The 18311-nt window shown below is 40.0% G+C and overlaps 2 protein-coding genes across 4 annotated transcripts in view; both read left to right on the top strand.

Moving 5' to 3' along the window:
• Window positions 1–10069, top strand: part of FHIP2A (FHF complex subunit HOOK interacting protein 2A) — a 33037-nt gene extending 22968 nt beyond the window's left edge. For 2 of the 3 annotated variants that reach the window (XM_053389097.1, XM_053389098.1), the window contains 3 exons: window positions 4828–4968; window positions 6049–6152; window positions 6262–10069. In XM_053389097.1, the coding sequence (XP_053245072.1) occupies window positions 4828–4968; window positions 6049–6152; window positions 6262–6367 (351 nt within the window). In that variant the 3' untranslated portion in view covers window positions 6368–10069. Of the gene's footprint in view, window positions 1–4827; window positions 4969–6048; window positions 6190–6220 lie in introns of all 3 variants that reach the window. The other variant, XM_053389099.1, reaches the window with a different exon arrangement.
• Window positions 10070–11162: 1093 nt separating this feature from the next.
• The window catches only part of TRUB1 (TruB pseudouridine synthase family member 1), a 38603-nt gene continuing 31454 nt past the window's right edge, over window positions 11163–18311 (top strand). Inside the window, exon 1 of the mRNA XM_053389102.1 lies at window positions 11163–11799. The gene's annotated coding sequence lies outside the window, so the exon portion shown is untranslated. The remainder of the gene's footprint in view (window positions 11800–18311) is intronic.

Here is an 18311-nt window from a genome sequence, read left to right as displayed (position 1 = left end):
GACCTGGATGGTTTTCACAGAGATGTCCTTATCATGGAAATCTGGCAGTATGAAGGTAAAGAGTAGGTGCAAGTGTGCAACATTCTGGGTGGCTGTTAGCCTATTGCAGAGGTAGCCAACATGGTGCCTTCCAAATGCTCATACAATGGGCCATGCTGGCCAGAGATGATGGGAGTTATAAGCCAAAACATCTGGGCAGCACCAAGTTGGCTACCCTGGGGAAGGAAGCGAGCTGCCTACCTCTTCTGTCTTTTCATCATAGACTCTAAAGGGTACTCTAAATAGTAAAATAAAGAATTAAAAACACTTTCTAAAAAAAAATAACCAAATGAATATGATGTGCTCCTCTGAACATTGTTTATCACAATAAAATGAGCAAATGTTTATGCCTTTGCCGTCTGACTTCTAAAGCCCCTTCTGGTGTTACATTTTTTTGTTGCTGATTATAAACTGGCCACAGAAGAAACTCTTAGTAATATAAGCAAGAGGCCCATGAGCAGTAAAGAAGGTGGCTTTGCATGTGTCATGAGTACGTTTCATGTATGTTTTTACAAACAGCAATGTGCAGTGGCTTTTAGGTATACATGATTATGAGAAAATAGATACATTCTTAACATACCTGATCATGTATTCCCTTCTAGCTACTGTTCCTCCAGTACTGGAACATGGCTGGCATGGAACATGGCTGGCAGGGGTGGGATCGGGGTGGGGGTGGAGGCAGGGTGACCACCACCCTCTGCTCGAACACACCTTTTGTTTCTGAAGTCACATACTTCAGCTACTGCTCTACACATTTGCAGCAGTCCCATAAACTTTGTGTTGGATCATGTGCTTTCTATGCAGCCTCTGTTGTGGGAACACTTCCTAGAGCTAAACCATTTCCAGCAAAAACAAAGTCTAAGAAACTGTCAGGGAGCACACAGGTGGAGCCTATGTGTTGCCTACAGAAGATTGCAAGCTCAGTCTGGCTTCTTTAGTAAAAAAAGTAGTTGACAGGGAAGACCTCTGCTTGAAATGCAAGATTGCTGCTCTGAATCAGAGTAAACGCTGGACTAGAGGGACATATAGTTTGACCAGGCATAAGGCAGTTTCTTGGGTACCTGTGTTGTCCTGTGCTTAAAGAAATGGGTCTGCTCTAGGACACGTGGTCTGACTTCCACCAGACCACTCTTGTGGCATAAAGATTTCAACCTGAAGCCAGCTTCTGTCTGATTCTTTCATATCTTCACCAGGAAAATGTAACATTGAAGTAGCTTCCATTAAACACCCATTCTACACATGCCTCATTAAAAATGAATATTGGATTTGAGGCTTAAATTCTGAGTCTCAACAGCTTTATGAAAACTAATCTTCATACATATGAAAATCTGATCTAGGTGATGAGGCCCTAATAGTAAAAAGGAAAAGAAGGGGAAAAGTCCTTACCTAAAGATTGTCAGGGGAACAAGTATCTAGTAGTATTGCAAAGAAAAAAGGCTATGGGTTATTGTGGTATGGTGTCAATTTGATATAGTACCTGTCAGAATGACAAAATTTCTGGATCAGTCAAGCATGCTGCTGTTCTCTCTCCTGTGTCAAGGGCAATAGCTGATGCACAGAGAATTAAAATATGCAGTAGGATGGGGAAATTGCTAAACCCCTCACCTACTAAAAAAATGTTGAGCTGAAATGATTTTCCCTCCTGTAGGGATAAATTGCTTGAAAATCCTAATGTAAGCCAGGAATAGAAGACCGTTGATCTAGTCAACTCAAATTAAAAATGGCAAAACTTGACGCCATTAGTTAGCTTAACAATTATGCCACATAACGGACCTCGATACAATTGAATATAATTTATCTGGCACAGAATCCTGATTTTTCTGCAGGCTTTCTTAATGCTACGTGGCATGTTTATATGGCACAGGCGACTTGGTTTGTACAAAATAAGTTTCTTCTGCTTCTGTTCCCTTATACATCCACCACTGCAATTCTGCAAATGAAGCCCCCAAATTACACAATTGTGCCATTAAAAGATATTGCCATTAAGTTGGCTAAAAGCCACTTCCAGCCCTTGGGGTGAGATCCAAATACCGTATTTTTTGCACCATAACACTCACTTTTTTCCTCCTAGAAAGTAAGGGGAAATGTCTGTGCGTGTTATGGAGCGAATGCCTGCGGGTGGCGGGGGGATCTGCTGCAGTCGTGAGCAAAGGATCCATGGTTCCCCTTCCTTTCCTCCTCCGTGGTTACAAAGCATGGATCCACATGGATCCTCAGGATTTTTGCATTGGGCTACTCCAAACTCACTGTCAGATCACATGTCTGTGGCCACAGCATGAACCACAAAAATCATATATCCACTATTTCGTTTCGAATATTTTTTTCTTGTTTTCCTCCTCTAAAAACTACGTGCGTGTTATGGTCTGGTGCGTGTTATAGAGCGAAAAATACGGTAAGTAATATTTAAAGTAGACCCACTGAAATCACTGGACAACTTTTCTCATACCAATGTTTTGATTACTGTGAGAGTAATAGAGTAGTTAATTCTAGAGTGTCTGGATCCTGTTGGAGTTGTCTGGTTTTTTTCCTTTCCCTTAAAAATCTTCCATTTGGGCAGACCATAAATTATTCCATCCAATTTATAGAAAGCGATAAAAAAACATTACAACAGAAAAATGCTTGGCATAACAGCTATATTGCAGTACCATGGGCTGCCACTGGATGGCTTGCCCACCTGCAAATATCTATTTCACTTTGCTGAATGAAAGGAAATGAGAATATAAATGCAGTTGGAACCTTACTAGATGTGATGGAGTAGACTTGTGAACAGTATATTCAGAGGAGTGGGGATGAGATGAATTTGTTTAATACTTTGTGCCATAATATCTTACACACACGTTTTTGGAGTATGTCTTTGTTTCCTGCCATGGGGAAGAGGATTTAAATTGGAATACAGCAGGTGGGGGGAAGGATTTTTAAAAACACAGAGCAGCAGTGGCTTTAATTTGTTTAAAAAAACATCACAGGAGATCTATGAACTGGATCTCCCATATTGTATGTAATTTCACTCTTCAAAGTATCATCTTAAGCAGAAGTATTCTTCCTCTTCATCTCATGCAGCAGGAGGGAATGCCTCTTCTTGGACTGCCCTTGCCGTAACATGCATGCATAATTGCTGGACAAAGAAATCGTGGTCCAGGTCACATGTAATGGCATATCATACTTTGGGGCAACTTCTGAGTTATACGTATTTTATACTGTTGTTGTCTGAATGACTTTTTGTGTATTGCTTAGAAATTTCTGGATATAAAGTGATTTTAAAATTACGTAAATAAATAGAAATAACCCATCGTTAATTGTTTACCATGAGCAGCGTGGAGATCACTCCTGCGTCACTCCCTCTGTCTACCTGGTGGCAGTAACAAACCACAATCCCCATCTTAGCATTGCATCCAAATAGGGAATTGTGGTTCATTTCACTCCCAATAAACCATGATTGGTCAGCAAAGAGCAATGCTTGGCTTGACATTATGGATGGTCTAAAGCAAAACAAGCTATGTTTCCTGGTTTGTGCATGACACTAAGCCAAGAGAGCATGGCTTGTTGCTCCCTCAGGCCAGAGGGCAGGAGCAAAACAGGAGCTTTTTGTGCACTCACGGCAAACCATTAAATTGTGTTTCACCTTGATGTGTGAATGCTGCCAATGCCTTTTTCTTTGAAATGTTTATACATTTAATTGATTCATGAATCCAAACTCCTATGATTAATTAATAAAAACCTATTTACTTGGGTGATGGCCCTAAATACTACTTGCTGCTCTAGCAGCCAAGGCCTAGTGCTGCTTTTACCCTCAGTAAGGCTGTACCCAGAGGATGGTGCTTCATATTCTTGGTGGTTTTGGCTCAGTCAATCTGTAATTGTAACTATAAGTACATACCCTCCGGGAGCAATTATGTCTTTTTGGCTGCCGGGCAGCTCACAATCAACTTCTTCTTGTGTATTTGTTCCAATATGGCTAATATTGATGGCCTTTTGCCAGTTGCTTTGTTTCAGTTCACCGTGCTGGTGATACGGTTCGGTAGGCTGTAAATAATCAGTCCACTACCACCCAGTCTGGGGAATTCTTCTTTCCATGTTTCTGGCATCAGATTGCTCTGACACATTATGGAGGGCGAGGTGGGCTTTTTTGCTAGTATTCAGAGGGAGAATAGGCTGTGAAATAACATGAAGAAGCAATAAGCAGAAGAAAGTAGGAGAGAACTTGAAGGTCAGCTCATGAAAGGGGTTGTACATTTGGAAAACAGTTTCTATTTCCAGGTTTTTTAACACCTTTTTCCCAAGATAAAAAAATTCTCCACTTTTAGCTGTAGGGCTTAAAATGGAGGAATAAGGTTGGGGAGCAGTCACAAGACATACTGATCTCTCTGTGCTGGTCCCAATCTGCCATTTAGATTGCAGGAACTGAAATAACCGCAATCACCAGTATGGTTTGCAGGTGTCATGTATACTGAATTAGCATGCCCAACACACAAATAGCCCCTGCCTATAAAACAGTAGTCCATCGCACACCTGCCTTCCCCTTTATGTTTGCAGTTTGAGAACACATGAGATCGATAATTGTTCTAAACAAAAGAAACAGAGAACACAGCAATTGACTTTCCTAGGGTTATGTAATGAGTTTTGGGGTTTGTGCAGGAAGCTTTGATATTGCTTGCACAAGATATTTCTAACAATGTGCCTCACATTGGCCATCACATACTGCATTTTGTAAACCCCTAAACTATACTGCACAGAATGTAAACATATGGAAAACCTTTCATTTTTTTAATTTTTTGCTTTTTCACACAGCCATATGATGTCAATTTACAAGTCACGTCTGTGTTGTCCAAGCTCGCCTTGTTTCCTCATCCGCACATCCATGAATACCTTTTGGATCCCTATGTAAACCTAGCCTCCGGATGCCGCTCTCTTTTTTCAGTCATAGTCAGGGTAAGTAAATGAAGAATATTCAACTTGAACAGTGCCACAAAGTATATGTGGCTGATTAACAAATGATGCTAAGGCACCTTTCAGATGACCGACCTATTTTTGTAATGCAGCTCCTCATCTTTCAGTTAGGGACCAGCCAAATCCACTTGGGATTTAAATAAAAAGTGCAATCCTGTACCTCCCTACTCAGAAGTAGGTACCATTGAGTTCAGTAGGACTTAGTCCCATGTAGGTGGATATAGAATTGCAGCCTACACCTGCTTATGGTATATTTTCCTTGGAATAGCTGCAATCTCCAAGTAGAAAAAGTAACATTTTATGAACCTTGTAGGACAAACCATTAGTTTTTCTTGCAACGAGTGAGCAGTTGTTGCAGGGTAATTACATCAAGCACAGATCATACTTTATACTTCGACAGATACGATTATGTGGGGAAAAAATGTAACATATTATGTGTTCCTGACCAGTGTGTGATACAGGTTTTCTGGGAAATTTTCGGTTTTAAAATTTCCTGGGAAGTTTTCTGATGAGGTAAATAGTGGGTGATCTTATTTAGCATGTTTGTTTGACTTCTGTTTTGTAAACAGAGCTGAAAACACAGTCTCAGGTGAAATAAGAATTTTAGCTTTGGCTGTGCAGGTCAGATCAAACCAGTTAGATGTATCTGTAGCTGCAGTTTTTGCTTGATTATTATGTGTATTTGTGGTTTTATATTACTCACCTGCTTACAAAGTAATAAAACATATAAGTACTTTCTCGCACACTCTAGGGAAAGTAACCTGTAAAACATGCACTGACAGCTTTGAAACAAGCTTGCCTTATGTATTGCCATTCATTTATTGTTATTTATTAATTTTTTGAAACACTGCATTTTTAGAAATTGAATATCTTCTGCAGAAAAATAAAAACATGGAAAGTGTTCCCTTTTGAAAAAAAATTTTGCCCCACATCTCTGTTTCTGATATTATTTAGACTGCTAAACACTGAGCTGGCAGCCCTGGAAGCTAATGCCAATAGCTTCCAGCACTAATTTGCTCTTTGCTTCATTTTGTTCAACGCTCTCATATGTATGACATGCAGGTTGTTGCAGATCTCATGGTGAGGATCCAGCGCATACCCGACTTCACACCTAAATTGCTGCTGGTCAGGAAGCGTCTCCTTGGCTTAGAACCTGAAGGGCCCATGTAAGTATATTAATGACCAGCCTATTCCAAGACCAGCCTATTCCAATGACCAGCCTATTCCAAGGCACCATGTGTGACTTTCTAATAATTCCTCATCCTATCTCCGCAGTGTTGACCACATGACATTACTAGAAGGTGTAATTGTATTGGAAGAATTTTGTAAAGAGCTGGCTGCCATTGCATTTGTGAAATACCATGCCTCGTCCACGCCGTAAAAAGCTGCTCCGAGCATCCTGGCTACGAGATTCAAGCAGAAAAGACTGCTAACTTCCCAGGCAGGAGAACAGAAAGCAAAGCCTTGGCATTCATTTGGAGGACTCATATGGGACACCTTCAAATTGAAATACTAAATTCATTGGTAGTGACCATATGGGAGAGGAAAATGGATGTTCAGCCTACAACGCAATCAATGGGATATCACAGATCACAACAAGCTCAAAGAGCTGCACACATGGAAGACTTAAGTTTAAAGGTTTTCTTATTTTAATAACCTTCTAGGAGGTAGGAGTTTTTATATACTTTAGGGTTCCTAGGCTTTTTAAAAAATACATTTGTTTCATAGCTGAGGTGTGTTTTATCCATTTAAATGAAAACCAGGAAGTGATTAAAGCACTGTAAAGTATTTAAATAAGAAGTTGTAAATGCGCACACAGCTAAACAAATGATTTTTCTTTGTGTATCTTTCATGTTGAGTCCTGTTCATTGTGTTGTTCCAGTTGATCATTGATTATTATTATTTTGTTACACAAAAAAAGAGGTGACCACAAGTATACTCAAGTATTGGTTTTCCTTGATTCCTTGCTTATTCTCCTTTGTTATGCCGCATAACTTTATTTGCCTTCTATTTTGTATTGGAGCTCTGGATTATTTGATCCAAATGCCTGTTTAAAAAAATGCTAGTATTACAGGTCACTTTATAGGGCTTTTAAGATTCTTTTTTATGATTAGTTGGCTGAAGAGTATCCTGTGCCTTGATGATTGGCAGTATCATTGTTTTGTGCTTTTCAGATATGTTATTACTTGGCTAATTTGAATGACTGAAGCGTCCAAGCCAAGGGACAGCTGGGTCTGATACCAATTGTCATAATGCATATAGGCTGAAATTCTCTGCAGGTTGTTGCATGCTTAAGCTTCAGTTTTGTGATCTTACTGTTTGCAACAGGGATCCATTATAAGCCAAGGAGAAAACAAGATCCCTTCATTTTGCCATAGTCATAAAATAGATTCCCTTGCCAGACAATCTGAGCTAGAAGACGAGTAAGAGGAAGGAGCAGTTGAACCACCTCATTCTGCTAGTGGTCTCTCTCTTTCTTTCTTTCTTTCTTTCTTTCTTTCTTTCTTCTGACTCATCTCTGCCAGTTCTTCATAGGCTGAAAACTCCAAACAAACATGTTGTCTACCCTGGATTTAATATAGTTTTTCTATAATCTTTTTGTTCTCAGTAGAAAACAAGGAGAGGCAGATATGGGGTGGGAGTGCCCTTTCTCACCCATTTGCCGTTAATTGACATAATGCTATGGTATTAACAACACATAATTTGGTTCCTAAACAGTTGTTCCATTAATCTCATTCTTGGGTATTCAGTGTAATTTTTTCAGGCTCATAACCTTTTAACACAATTGCTGTCTGCTTCAGATATTGTCAGGGTTGATGTAAATGTGGTTGAATTTTGCTCCAGTGATGTAAACTTTGGTTTGTACCACAAGAAGTTCTAATGATACAGAAACTTGCTGAGTATGAAGGCCAAGTGTTGGAGAGTGGGATAATTTAGTTATATTGGCAGGCCTCTATGGTGGAAAAACTGTGGAGCAAAATTTTGAGCTGCCTTTATTATAAATGAGATATGGCCAAGGAGCTGCCTGACAGAGCATATTCATCCGTACTCTGTGATCAAGATATTTGCCTCCCTAGTTGAATAATAGCACATTGATTTTTTAAATGTTTTTGCACCAAAGTTACTGAATTTGACTCACAAATACAACTAACTAAACTACACGTAAGCTAAGGCTCAGAATTTTCTTCTCGAGAAGAAAATTTTGAGATAGATATTGGGTAAGAAGTTATAAAATAAACATTCATGGAAGCGGGCCTGAACAGCTTTTTACATTTTTTGCATTGCAGGTAGCATTTTAGAGAAATCCTTTTGGAGTCCCACAGAAGTTGATGATGGTTCTCTAATGATATCCCAAAGTAAGTGGGAGGCAGACTTAAGTTTTGGTGTTTAAAAGTATAAGGGAAAAGGTTTACTTAAGCTAACTGTGTAATTAGCTATTCATGATAGCCAAAGTTATTCACACGATGCTGGATTGAATTATAAAAACAAATAAAAATGATACAGGATACATCTATTAGTGCAAGCAGGATATCTAACATTAAAGTTCAGTTTGCTGTTAGAAACATCAAGATCCAAGCTTGATTGCACATAGCCTGCATATTCAGGAAGTTCTCTTGTTTTCAGGATGTAACCCTGCTGATGTCATTTGAAGACACCAACATTTTCCCATTCCCTTTTTGTCATAATACCTGGCACAAATTTAGGAAACGCTTTAACTCTTTCTCTTGGCATCATAATTGTTCTCTTGAACCCATAAATTGATAGCAGCAACCTTTTTATTTTTGTAAAAACAATTGAATTTTCCTTCCCAAATGGAACTTGTTTAACGTTTTTATAACTTGTTTTCATGCACTTTTATTTTAAAGGCTAGTTGGGCCCTTGTTTGAATTGGTTGAATCTATGCATGTCATAACTACCCCTATTCTGATGTGTCTGAGTGTGTTTATGTACATGCATGTGTGCACACATGGAGATGCATGTGTGGTTATTTATTATCCGTCAGGAGAACATACAGCCTGTTCTCCAGAAGTAGTGAGCAGCCACTGGTTATAAAGATGTTTGTGCTAACTATTGGGTTCTTGGTCCCATTACAGATAAAACAAACAGTGTTTCTATATGAGAGTGGATGAGGAAAGCTTGAATTGTTTGATTCCAGGATACAGATCCAGTTTCAGTTTTTACCCTGATGCACATTTATGTAAATAAAGGCACCTTTATATCATCTATTGTATCTATTTAATTTAGATTCTGATGTTGAAAATTTTGTAACAACAACATGAGACGTCTACTGGAATAGCCATTTCCTCTTAAGCTATTTTTGTTATAACTGTAGTTGTCTGCCTAGTAGTGTCATCTTTTAGCTGTAGCATTCTGATATAATGTATTCATCCGTGCAATATTGAAGCTGTGATACAAGGCACAGCTTCAGCCTGGTTGTACATCATCTGTTTACGTGTGTATATTTGTATACTAATGGACTGAAACCCAGCACTTGCTTGTGGTATTGCCGGTGCAAAGATTGTAACACTGCATTCTACAGGGCACAGTAATTGTGGCATTCCTTTATAAATGCATGGCAGCTGCTCACCATGAGCTGCTGAATGCAGCAAAGCTTTCAATTGTGAAATAACATCCTTATTTAACTTGGCACAAGAAACAGGATAGTACAATGTGGAAGCTACACATCCACTGTTCTCAGTTGTGTGAGAAATTAAGATTAGCATCTCTCAACAAACACATCTGTATAACCATGATTAATAATGCCTGTGCCCTGTTGCCTAGTGTTACAAGGTCTGTCTCTATCTATCAATATATACTCCTGGATTTTTCTCCCCTCCTGTCTTGTTTACATTAAACAGAAGATGTTCAGCAAACCTTTCCTATTGAACTTGGTGTAGTTCATTCGCTGAAAATGTTTGCCAAGGTGTAATAGACCCATGAAGGATGGTTGAAACAGCCACATTAGAGAGCTCACGGTGGTAACTTGTGTCAGCAGATACAATTCAGGCGTTTTTTGTTAAAAAGCATGCATGAAGGATTAAAAGGGATATTCTTAAAAATAAATTAATATAATTTCAACAGAGTGATGCCTTATGTTTGCTGAAGTTTGTGCATTTTTAAGTTTGAATATCGTGTCTAAATACATAATGACCAGATTTTACATTTACATTCTGCTTTTTTCCTGTCACCCTCCCAACTGACCCTTCTCCTAATATTGGCATCGGCCCCCTCCCCCCATTTCCTTTCATTAAATTAAAATCACTCCTTTCATTAGTAAGTGGACATTGGGCTTCATCATTTTACTTATATGTTACTTCTGCCTCGCCTTTTTATGGGAATAATATAGATAACTAGAAAATTCAGGTTTTAAACCATGTTGGTAATCTTTTTAATGGGTGGACAATCTTTTTCAGGCCGAGCGTCAATTCTGGGGGAGTGGGGCAGAGGCAAAAGTTAGCAAAGCAACAAATGTGATTTGTACAATAGACTCATTTCTACATACATTCACGTACTCCCATCTATCGTCCATCCAGTTCAAAGACACATTCCAGCTGGGCAGAAACATGCAAAGCAGAGCTGGTAAGGAATGTGGCTCAGGGCAAAGGGGTGTGGTTGCGGAGGGCTTACAGTTTCAGCAGAGGCCCATGGTCTAGATAAGAGGCCTTGAGGACCACATTTGGTCTTTGGCCCGTTGGTTCCCCATTCCCAATTGAGAGTTATTGAGGGCAAACACATTCCTCTTAAGTGATTCTTGAGCTCACTAAGTCTTATTATCCCATTCTTTCATAACTCTGGTTCCTACCCCAACAGGCATGCATGAAGTCAGCCACCCACTTGCGCTTTTCGGTCCAAGAATGCCTCACTCATTTGGGGCATATGTAATGCTGCACACTGGAATGTTCTGAAATTTTAGTGGCTGCAAGCACATATTCAAAGACTCTTTGTAAAACGAGCGTTGGTGAAGTACTTTCTTCATTTATGCAGCTGAGGCGTAAACCAACAAGGCCCACCGCAAAAATACCTCTCCACTGTAAAGTCTTTTTGCTGCCATTAAATCAGCCTTAATGTGTACCTCATTATAGCTTTTTTGTCATTAAAGTGTTTGCAGGAGGGCGGAAATTAGCCAGCATGTTGTGTTTTATGGCAGTAGCAGTAGCTACCATTTCATCATGCATACCTCTTCTACCTTATTACCTCATTTAAAAGATTTCATTGGAACCTGTATTTGCATGCTCAGATATATTTCTTTTGTGAAGCATAACAGAAATGTGTTCTAATGATACTATCCTCAAACCATTGGACTTGGATGGGCTTCTGAAGCATCAGAGTGCTTGCTGCAGTCATATTCTGTAGAGGCTGAAGTTTTTAAAAATGCTCAAGACTGCATGCCCTGGTTCTTTCCATGCCTCTTTGTGAGTTTGATATAGCTTTGTCGTATGTTCAGGGCACTGTAAGCCGAGTTGAAATGTTGTGGTTTCAGAACTCTAAACAGTACTTGTCATCTATCACAGATTTCAGCTGCTCTGTAATAATTACCATGGAATCTTGCCAGAAGCCAGATATAATGAAGCTGTTGCCAAGATTGGTTAGCTGTGCTAGCAGTAGCCAGAACTCATATTAGTGTTGTTGGTCATGTTTGCACTAGAGCACAGTGCTTACCAAGTGAGATGTAGTCCACCTCTCCCCGTTCAGACCTTTGAAGGCTCCCTTTCAACAGGAAAAGGATATTGCAGCAGCTTCAAGGAACAGCTGGAGTATGTGTGCAGGTAGAAAGGGCCCAAGCTGAATGGGTTATACCACTTCAAATTGCAGGTGGGTCATATTTTTTTACTGCTCTCTGCAAGGAGAAACTAACACTGCAAGGAGCAAGCTGAGACAAAACCTCTCTCCCTGAGGTACTTAATTTGCAAAAGGCTTTTAAAATAATACAGTGTGGCACATACCTTTGTAGCCTTGAAGGGGTATGGTACCCCAGGATACTGTCACCCTGTTTCTCTGCAGGCATCGCCTAGGTTTAATTTCCAAAGGGAGGAAAGGGAACTGTTGCTGTTTATTTCTGAAAATCTTTCACTGCTGTTCATCTTCCCTGCTTCTCCCATCTGCTAGGAAAATTCTCTGCACAGAGAGAGAACCAGCGATAAGCCACTGACAAGCTTTCAGCTGTAGATATCCTCTGTTCCAAATCAGTGAAAATGTAATTATATATCAGTTAATATGTATATTCTGCAACAAGAGGAGCCAAACAGATTTGTAAGGATGCTGTCTGCAATGATAGCAAAGGCAGAACATTTGCTTTCTGAACTTAATAGGGACTGGTTTGGTTCCACTTGTAATAATGAGATTGCATTCAGATATTACTATGTGAACTATGATCTTTCTAATATAAACCTATGAGAAACTTTTCATATATTCTGCACCTAACTGAAGTGTGTGCCAAAAATGTAAAGGGTGAATGGGGCAAACACATGTTGGCAAACTTATATTCATCAGGAAACCAGGACCGGCTGACTACAGGAGACTGGAGTTTGCCCAGAATGATGTGAAAAATAGCCACCTCACTATTTTGCCAAGTTATTTAAGCAGTTTGTTTAGCCCATGTGTGATGGGTGATACACATGAGAACATCCATTTGCGAACTTAAGAAAATCATAATTGCATTGTAATTGGCTGAGTTGGAGGGGCATAAACTTGGCAGTGATTATTCCGTACCTTGATGAAGTAACATGTTTAAAGGAGGAAAAGGAGCAGGAAGGCAATATTTTACTAGCTCACAAAACACAAAACCAATGGTGCTGCTATCAATCAAACCAGATGCCCTCAACCTCGATTTCAGTGATTTAACTAGCATTTCCTCAGCTTAGGTTAACGCTGAATGCCGGCCTCCGGCCTCTGTGACTTAGTCAAAGCGCTCGGCAGCTGAAGTGAATGATTATCTCACCTGGACAACTGCTGAATTCTCTGACTCTGGATCTAGTTACACAGAGTAATGTCCCTAGGGGGAACAATACAAAGTCAGTCAAGTGGGATATATTACAAAGACGTTTTAGCAAATTCAAAAACGAAAGGAGTTTTGAAGCAATTTTCTTTATGGGATTACCAGTTCACTGTTACATTTATAACTGGGTTTTCCCCCTAAAGTGTTCTGTGGAAGGCAGCCTTTTTGAAAGAAAGAAAGAAAGAAAGAAAGAAAGAAAGAAAGAAAGAAAGAAAGAAGAAAGCACCATCATGATGAGCTAAAGAACAAAATCGCTAATATGTGGGTTTTTCCTCTTAAATGGTTTCCGAAAGCTGTGGTTTATCTCCATTTTTAAACTATTATTTCTTCTGTGAACTTTTAAAAACTATTTTTAACTATTCTTTTCTGTGAACAGAAACACATAAAAACTGCCACTTTGGAGGTGAGGGGAATTGTGCTGTGCTGTTTCTAAATGACAAAAGGCCTGAAATATCACGACCTTTCTGTTCCAAGTCTTTATGGTGTGTGCTCCACACAAGTAAAATTGAATATCATTATTAATTGAAATTTACTTTTTCTGTTTGCTTAAAAGCTTGATTTAAAGTAAGTAGCCAAATTATAACTTTCTAGCTTGGTGAACATGGATAAATCCCATATAATGAGTGCATAGTTCAGAATGTTCAGCACGGAATGCATGTGCAGTTTTTATATATCTAAATTTATTTCATGTCTACAAAATGTCACTTTTGTTCCGTGGAGTTTCAATTATCCCTCCTAACAATTTACAGGGCAAGCATATATATGCCTACTCAGAAGTAAGTCCCAGAAAAATACAATTGACGGATTCCCAGGTAAACAGTTGTGGGATTTCAGTCTCAGTTGTGGAATCCTTGGGGACAGAAGTATTTGTATAACTTATGAAGCTCTGCTATTTGACCTTTTATGCTGCATTCCATTTTTATTGTTACTTATTCTATTGCCATTGAATTTTAATTTGTTTTTTATTTTTCTCTATAAGCTATCCTGAGAGGGTGACCTATCATGAATGAATAAACCAAATGTAAGCCACTTTGGGCTTTCTGGAAGAAAAACTAATGCTAAATAAATTTGAGGAAGGAAATGGTTAGAGTAATGAAAAAGATATTGGATACCTGATTCTGCAAAATAGCATCTTATGGCCTCCACATAAGTTGCAGTCCCCAGACCACATCATGCACTATGGTAATATCCCCGAAGTCTGTGAGAGAACTTTGGGGTTAGGGCTTTACGATGCAGTCTTCAACATGTTTATTCAGAAGTAAGCTCCACTATATTCACTTAGAGACTGAAACCCAGGTACACCTGATGGAGAGGCAGCTCTTTAGTCAACCCTGCCACCAACTCCGTGATCTTCCTGGCTTGAAGACGGAGGCACTGCAGAGCTACGGGACTTCTGAGAGTAGAAAAGTGGCACATCTGAGACTCACCAGTCACTACTAGACAGACTCAGTTTTGCTGTTACTATTCACCTCTCCTTTACAAACCTGTGGCATGGGCCCAAGCTATTTAGACGTGTGTGTGAAACAAGATCCTGAGCATGCACCAAGTCAGCCACAGGGGTCTGTTTCAAGATATTTATGAATGGTTCAAGGTGAAGTGAGGTATTGAAATAAAATGAATGGTATCCTATAATTAGTCCTCTACACTTGACGTAGAGCCTAAGATTGCTTCATCAGGAAGCTGGGGGTGCCTGCAAGCCCCTGGAACTCTGAGCGTCCCCCGGTATGCGCAACTCTGGAAAAGGCACCTCTCTTCTCTTCCAGTGTGCTCAGCCACATATACCAGATGGTATATGCACACTGCACTTCTGGCATAACACAGCAAGACGTGTGAGACATCATAGAGCTAATCTACTACAGTGGTATCTCGGGATGTGAACGGGATCCATTCCGGAGCCCCATTCGCATCCCGAATGGAACGCAAGATGCGACAGCGGGTCACGTTTCACTGCTTCCGTGCATGCGCGTGACGTCATTTTGCGCATCTGCGCATGTGTGAGCAGCGAAACCCGGAAGTAACACACTCCGTTACTTCCAGTTCGCCGCAGAGCGCAACCTGAAAGCGCTCAACCTGAAGCGTATTTATCCCGAGGTATGACTGTATTTATTTACACACTATGTACAGACAAAAGCATAATGGCGTCCGTTCTCTCCAGCTCCGAGAGAACAACAGGCACAAATAAAAGTGAAAGTACATTACAAAGTACATACAGCGGAAGAGATAACTGTCTTCCGTTTCCCACACTCTTCTCAGACAGGCATGTGATTTACACCAATCACAAATGCAGCATCGGAGGAGTGAAATTGCTAACATGGCATATATTTTTACATTTGCTGTGTCCAGGAGTTAAAAGTTGGTCACTTGCAAACTCTGGCTCCCCAAAAACCCTTAACAATCATTTCAGTTATCAAATCCTGCATTATTAACAACATCTGACACATAGATATGGTTAAGCCAAGCCAATTTTCTACCATTGTTGTACCAAACTGGGAAGTCCTCTGTATGATTCCAAGCCGATCCATAATAGGACATGCAGTGGTACCTCGGGTTACATACGCTTCAGGTTACAGACTCCGCTAACCCAGAAACAGTACCTCGGGTTAAGAACTTTGCTTCAGGATGAGAACAGTTTCAGGTTAAGAACAGACCTCCGGAACGAATTAAGTACTTAACCTGAGGTACCACTGTATGTTCATTTACTACAGTAATAGCCCACCTTTCCTACAAGGAGCTCAAGGCGACGTACCTATTTCTCCCCTCTATTTTATCTGCACAACAACTGTAAGGCAGGGTAGGCTGAAATATAGCAACTGATCCAAGGTTGCTGAGTTTTATGGCTGAGCATGGATTCAAATTCAAGTCTCTCTAGTATTAGCCATCCTCTACTCTTAGCCTGACTCTCTAAAAACTACACTTCTCATGCCTGCAAATAACGTATAGTTTATCATTTGCCTATATAGTACACACTCCTAATGTTACTATAATGAGAATCATCACCTTACATTTCCAGAATGTAGCAGTCAGCTCCTGCTTTAAAGCCACTTCTGTGCTTAATAGTGTGTAAATCCATTATAACAGGGTGTGATCATCGGCATACAAGCGATCTTTTATATGATCAGTGATGGTCAGTTACATAAAAGTTTTTCTCCCTTACAATGCAGACTTGTCAGTTATATAAACGTTCCTCTCTCTTGTGTTAGATATTTGCAGTCCCAATGGGCCATTATCCTGGTCATGCTATTATCTGTTTAGTGTGTGCTATAATTCGTCTCAAAGACAAAATGGAACAAGGGCCATTAAACTGGCCTATATCTAAGAAGTAGTAATTTTATGTGCCCATCTATTATGGCTTTACCGTGAATGACAGGCAAGCTGCCAAGAAACTCTGGGCTGTTATATTTACGTCTCACAGAATTATAATGGTAAAAGTTCAGATTGGCTTCCACAACTTTATGCCGGCACTCCAGTAGTAGTAGTAGTAATTATTATTATTATTATTATTATTATTATTATTATTATTATTATTATTATTATATTTATACCCCACCCATCAGGCTGGGTTTCCCCAGCCACTCTGGGCGGCTTCCAACAAAATATTAAAAAGAAAACAAAACATCATACATTAAAAACATCCCTAAACAGGGCTGCCTTCAGATGCCTTCTAAAAGTCAGATAGTTGTTTATTTCCTTGACATCTGATGGGAGGGAGTTCCACAGGGCTAGATGCAGTACTCCTCTTGAGAAAAATGTGTTTGTACAATGCAAATAAAATACTGCAAAAAAAGAGACACTTGCAATATTACTGCACATTTTTCAGCAGTTCAAGTATTTCCCATATTACCTTAAAACTGACAGTTAAATCCAGTGTTCTACCAAAAGAGAAAAGGAAAGAAGGAAGAAACAACCCACTTAGCAGGTAAAGGCTAAGGGACCCCTGACCATTAGGTCCACTCGTGACCGACTCTGGGGTTGCAGCGCTCATCTCGCTTTATTGGCTGAGGGAGCCGGCGTACAGCTTCCGTGTCATGTGGCCAGCATGACTAAGCCGCTTCTGGTGAACCAGTGCAGCACACGGAAACGCCGTTTACCTTCCCACCAGAGAAGCTTTCCCGTGCTTTCAAACTGCTAGGTTGGCAGGAGCTGGGACCGAGCAACGGGAGCTCACCCCGTCGCGGGGATTCGAACCGCCGACCTTCTGATTGGCAAGTCCTAGGCTGAGTGGTTTAACCCACAGCCCACCCACATCCCTTCACTTAGCATGTATTTTATCTTAAAAGGAGACTTACCAATCTTTTGATTTTGTTAATAGTGCAAACTACATTTGCAGTAAACAAATATATTTTTATTTCTATACTAACATTATTGTTGAGAACAGATCCCTGGAAAGAAACAGATTATCTGTTCCACACAACAATGATACCTGTTTCGGAAAACAAAAAGGGTGAACTGGTAGGGCCTCTTGTACATCACTTTAAGCAATACTGAAGCCTGACATGGTGCTTAGATCCTGAGCTTGTTCACTGCATGGTGCTGAATGTTCTGAATGGTCATGAGCCAAGTGCACTTGGCCCATTCAGTAATAAAGACAGTCAAAACTAATTATGAAATGCATTGATCATTTTTGGGGGGTGTGACCATTGTTCAAACTGTCAATGCAGGAATAAACAAGATTATGTCATTTGTTGTCCATATGTAGGACTTCGTCTGTCTGACCTTTTCCCATTATATCAATTTCTTTTATAACAGGATCCTGTTTCACCATAAGCTTCTTGCAGCTTGTTCATCTGGGCCTTGTGCTTGGCAGGCTATCAACCTGATGCACTCGCCACTATGTCCATGAAGGTATTTTTCCAGGACATTCAGTTCTTACCATCTGTTAGTTGGCTCTCATCTAGGAGATTTTGATTGGGTGTCCTTTTCCCAAAGTGTCCCTTTATCTGGATTAGTTTTGCAGGGTTCAAGCTGTCCTTATAAGTGTTCCAGGGATAGGACATATGAGAGACTGGACTGTTAACTTTGCTAGCTAGTTTAGTAATAAATGCATTTCTGATTGTGCATTTGTCTGTGAAGCACATTCAAGAAGAACGGAAATGAAGATAAAGACTTGAAGCAATTCAAAAGATATTGGGGACAAGGATAGTGCCAAAACCTCAATGGAGATAGCATGTTTTTATTCCAGAAGATGAAGGTTTGCGTATTTATTAGACGCACCACCACTGCTGTTTTGCTTGTTCAGATACTAATAACAGCCATTACGAAAGCAATTTACAGATATTAAAGAAGGCAGGCAGTAATGTTATTCTCGGTACCCTGGGTCACACGAAACATT

Source organism: Podarcis raffonei, chromosome 5, assembly GCF_027172205.1.
Source record: "Podarcis raffonei isolate rPodRaf1 chromosome 5, rPodRaf1.pri, whole genome shotgun sequence".
Taxonomy (NCBI): Eukaryota; Metazoa; Chordata; class Lepidosauria; order Squamata; family Lacertidae; genus Podarcis; species Podarcis raffonei.
The sequence above is the reverse complement of the archived record's forward strand: the minus strand, read 5'-3'. Positions and strand labels throughout refer to the sequence as shown.